The sequence below is a fragment of a genome, unplaced genomic scaffold (genome assembly GCF_019419815.1).
Source record: "Pyrus x bretschneideri cultivar Hongxiangsu unplaced genomic scaffold, Pyrus_bretschneideri_v1 Contig44, whole genome shotgun sequence".
NCBI lineage: Eukaryota > Viridiplantae > Streptophyta > Magnoliopsida > Rosales > Rosaceae > Pyrus > Pyrus x bretschneideri.
The window spans coordinates 2,773,634-2,778,306 of NW_025999768.1; the positions used below are offsets into that span (position 1 = coordinate 2,773,634).

The 4,673-nt window shown below is 36.3% G+C and overlaps 1 protein-coding gene across 2 annotated transcripts; it reads right to left on the minus strand.

Moving 5' to 3' along the window:
• Positions 1-517: 517 nt before the first annotated feature.
• Positions 518-2,237, minus strand: LOC103953917 (auxin-responsive protein IAA29). Of its 2 annotated transcripts, none has more exons than XM_009365719.3 (4): positions 1,785-2,231; positions 1,264-1,556; positions 868-949; positions 518-729 (listed from the first exon to the last, which is right to left on the minus strand). In XM_009365719.3, exons 1-4 carry the CDS (start codon positions 2,105-2,107, stop codon positions 678-680), a joined length of 750 nt encoding a protein of 249 aa, XP_009363994.1. In that variant the 5' UTR covers positions 2,108-2,231; the 3' UTR covers positions 518-677. The 2 variants fall into 2 exon arrangements, 1 of the variants encoding a protein (XP_009363994.1); XR_007251906.1 differs by having other exon boundaries at positions 670-729; positions 1,191-1,556; positions 1,785-2,237.
• Positions 2,238-4,673: the final 2,436 nt, after the last annotated feature.

Here is a 4,673-nt window from a genome sequence, read left to right on the forward strand (position 1 = left end):
TTGATTGTTTCCCTTCCTTGATTGTTTCCCTTTAACTTATCCAAACAAACGACTAAAAATATGTTAGTTATACGATTTAGTGATGGTCCTCTTCACTTGTAAGTTGTAAGTGAGAGATCTTAGGCTCAAATCTCGTCAAAGACGAATTTGAACCACATTATTACTAGCCCATTATGATACTTAACCCATTCCTTCACCCTTTAATGTAGATAATATCATTTATTATGAAAAAAATAAAAAAAGTGCAAAAGAAGAAAGGGCATTGCCAAAATCACATTGGGTGAAGACTTGAGCCCAACATTTTTTGGTGGTCGAATGGGGAAAAGCCTCACAATTAAGCCCAACAACAGGTTGGTACACTCAAGCCCTCAAGATTTTAATATTGGATTTCACTGTGGTTCAATTTATACTTCGCTGGAAGAGACGGTTCGATATTAGATGATTCATGTAATTTAAATGGTTAAGAACGTTTTTTTCTGTATTCAATTCTCTCTCTCTCTCATGTTGCTCGTATAAGGAAAAAAAAAAAGTTACATAAGACATTTATTTATAAGAGATTGAATATTTTACAATTCTATATTATTTTACATATCAGTCACTCAAAAATTCATCTGCAAAAAGCCGCATGGGTCTATTAAAATATTGGCTGGAGCAAACTAATTAAATAGTCAAATTAATTAATCGCTTCTCTTAACCAATTTGAGGCGTTGCACTGACCGGATGAAGCTCCTGCAGAATCAAAATTAAAACTTGATTAGTCATAGGCTAATTGAACAGAAGTTACAAAACCCTATATGTTAACTAATCTCATCAGTGTATAATAATTAAATAAATATTGTTTAATTAGTTGATTAATCATAATTATACCTCCAAGGAACATCTTGAGCTAATAGCCAGTCGCCCTCTCTGTCTTGGTAAGTGAGTTTGTAGTTGTTCGAATCCATCTGACCTGTTTCACACAGAATCCCACACGTGTCAGCTTTTAAAACTTCAAACCAATGACAGGGGAATCCGGATCATCTTGTGAGAATCCAGAGATCCATGATCATGTCTGTTCATCGTACATCATGCGGCTAATTTTCATCAAATACTATTTGTTTTCAATTTTAAATAATAAAATTTAAAATAATTTATGACTGCACGATATATAATAAAAAGGTACGATACACACAGATTTCTAAGATTCTCACATAGAGGATTAGGAGAGGATGCTTATTCAAAGGGAGACATGCAAATGGACACGTGGCACTCTCATGTACGTACATTTGTCAAACATGTCCATCAAGGTCTCTGTTAGTGTTTGGAAAGATTGGTGGAGGCTCAAGTCAATCTTTCTTGCTATTCCCACTCCCTCCATCTTCACCTTCACGAATGTAGAGTTGTAGTAGTATTGGTTTGAGTTTGACGATGACCCTGATCTACCACCACCACCACAGCCGTTGATATTCCCTGCCGTTCGATTACTACCACAGCGGTTGTTGTGGTGGTGGTGGAAGCAAATCTCCTTTCTCCATGACTTAATGGGCGGCCACCCCACCAATCCATCTCCATCGTTTCTATACGAAACCAAATAACATCGACCAAATTATTAATTTATGGTTATGAACTATTTTTGTTTTTTTAATATCAAAACCTAGGACTAAAGAGACAGATGAGCATCAAGACAGTTGGTTAAGACAATTCATCGAATTCTTACACATGTAAATTATTGTAATATTTGCAAACATCGAAACTTTGGATTAGAGAGAGAAAGTAGCATTGAAGAGAGAGAGAGAGATTAGTACTCGATAACAACGGTAAAGCGGGAGTTTGTGTGCTTGCGCTTATTAGGCTTGTTGTCGTCCTCCTCCTCGTCGCTGCCGTTCGGTTCACTGTTCCAAAGAAACAAAGGCAGCGTTCGAGGCACGGCTGTTGCACTAGTAGTAGAATCAATCTTGTCGTGCTCGCCATCATCATCAAAAGCTTGGGCAAAGCTACGTTTCTTGTACTTGTCGTTAATACTACTACAAACCCTCGCTTCGTCAACAAAGTTGTTCAAGTCGAAGCCCTTGATTGGCGGAGGAGCAGGAGGAGTGCTTGAAAGAGCAAGACCTAGTTGAAGCTCCATATCAGGTAATCCAATCCAACGAGAACAAACAAAAGATTACACAATAAATTATGAGCGAGGGTGAGAGAGAGAGAGAGAGAGTTTGGGGTTTAAGGGATCTGGGCTTCTTGCTTTAATATATGGAGGGAGTGACGGATTTAAGGAGGGAGGGGGGGACAAGAAGGCGGTGAAGAGAGGGGATGGGACAAGGAGTGCTGGGAACATTGGCTAAGATTGTCCGAATCCATGCTACCCTTTTAGCCGACCCACTTGCCTGTCATTGCTTTCTGAACCCCAACACCTATTCAATACACTTCCTCACGCGCATCAAGACCACGTCTTTTACACACGTCAACAAATACGGAGTTCAAACGAAAAACGATCAGTCGCACCCGTGAAGTTGGAAAACTTTTGGATAACGATGTTCTGGCCAGTGTTGCTGAAATTACTGTCGAGTAACTCTCTGTACGCCTTTCTGTGCCGGTCCCCATAAAGCAGATCGGAGATCTCTACTTCCCATTCAGGCAAAGATCAAATTTTATAATCATATGACTGTTTGTTAGTGGTTGAATTAATATTTAAATTATAATTAACGTGTTTATTTTTTATTGATGACACATTATAAAGTTTCTAAATTTGACCTAGCATTACTCTATAATTGAACGACTCGAACCTAATGCATTAGGTGGGTTCAGTGATAGGGTTTTAGTGTTCACGCACAAACAACTTTCTCACTTGCACTTTTAGGACTCTTTCTTTATCAAAAGAAAAAAATCCACCCTTTTTATTATATGATCAACTCCGTAAAAAATAAACAAAGTCCAAAATTGTTTTCCATCGACAGTTTTAAAAAATAGACACATCATGTTATTCAGTTAAACTAAAATATTGACAACAACAAACAATAAATTGATTATAATTTAATTGATTTTTTGCGTAATTAAACCTTTAAAAGATGAACTCCAAAGTTGGTGGTTATTTTATGATGAGAAGAGTAAAAAATAGTAGATCGAGAAAGTCCCAGAGAAGATCAGTAAAATATACCTTTCAAATGTTATAATCACAATGTATTATATTCTACCTTATGTTTATAAGATATTTGTGACTTTCGTGGAACAGATAACGTCAAGTATGATGATTGATGAATGAGTTGAAGCCTCAAGATCATGTTATGCAATTGGATTCGGACAGCTTCTTCCTGGAATTAATTGCATAAAGGAGACGTGTCTTTGGGTAAACTTTAACGTAATCACTCTATTTTTTGGTCAATATATTGTAATTTATAACGAGTGATGAGGAGTGTGCCATTTGCCATGCAAAACCAAACAATAAAATAATATAAATGTTGGTACATAAAATTGACAAAACACATGTTCCCGATGTGCTTTGTTTTGTTTATGTTTGGGGTAGGCATGTTAAATGGGTAGTGTTTGTCATATTCGTGTTGTTTTTATGTCATATATGTTATTTTAACATGTAATATCGTGTCAAACTTGTTATCTCAACGAGTTCTTAATACGACCAGATAACGATCCGACTCATTAAGAGGTCGTATCCTTTCATGTTGTATTAATGAGTCACGTTAGAAATTGTCATGCCTAATGTTTTTATCTGACAAACAATATATATCTAATTGAGTTCTTAACGGATGATCTAATAACAACCTAACTCTTTAATAAATTTTTAACAGATAATCCGATAACGACTCGACTCATGAATAAATTAAATCGAAATCTAAATTTTCGTGTCATTTGTGTTGGATTTCCAGGTCGCGCATGATTTTGCCTGGCCTAGTCGGGGGATTAATATATGTTAAGAGTAGAATAAAAATTAATATTATTCATGAATGGTCCTTTTTGTGGGCAAATATATGGCAAACAAAGTTCCAACAAACCAGCGTAGAAAAATTGCCTCGTGAAGTCGAGTCACAGTCTCACTCTCTGTCATGGCGGAAGAAACATTGAAGGAAGACCACATATGTGGCGGGGGGTTTCACGTGGCTACCGGCAAACCCACGTGACCCTGGACCGAACCACCCGCACGAAGCTATTGAGACATTACCACCTATGGTGGTGGTTGGCGGTGGTGCCACCCACATTCCAGTAAAAGCAACACTTCGTTGTCGGTTAATGCTTCACCTGCAGATTAATTAGTAGTCCCATGAATGCATGCATGCATGCACCCAAATTATGTACCTAACCACATGTTTTCTAGGGTACGGATGTCCTTATTTTATAAAAAGTGCGCTCATTGATCATAGCATTATAGCTTATAATGCAATTTAACGATTGTAACCGTATATATAGTTAAGGTCGTAAATATTTATAATTGTTTATAATTAATAAAACACTTATTGTTAATCAAAATCCTATAAAATTACCAGTTTAACTTTCTAATTAAAACATAACATGAATAAGAAATATGAGGTAAAAATGTAATTTCACACAACCAAATTTTGCTGTTTTTTTTTCAAAGTTTCATCTACATGTAATCATAACATATATCTAATTAAAAAAAAAAAAAAAACTTCCCACTCTCACATTCTCTATCACTCTCTTCCTCTCTCCTTCTATTTCAAAAACAAAAA

What these genes read in the sequence shown, in the direction of transcription:
- LOC103953917 (XM_009365719.3), bottom strand. Translation starts at nt 2,107, where the DNA reads ATGGAGCTTCAACTAGGTCTTGCTCTTTCAAGCACTCCTCCTGCTCCT. An exon ending in CGCTTTACCGTTGTTATCGA is followed by an intron (nt 1,557 to 1,784) that starts GTACTAATCTCT and finishes GGTTTCGTATAG; the next exon opens with AAACGATGGAGATGGATTGG. An exon ending in GATGGACATGTTTGACAAAT is followed by an intron (nt 950 to 1,263) that starts GTACGTACATGA and finishes TGTGTGAAACAG; the next exon opens with GTCAGATGGATTCGAACAAC.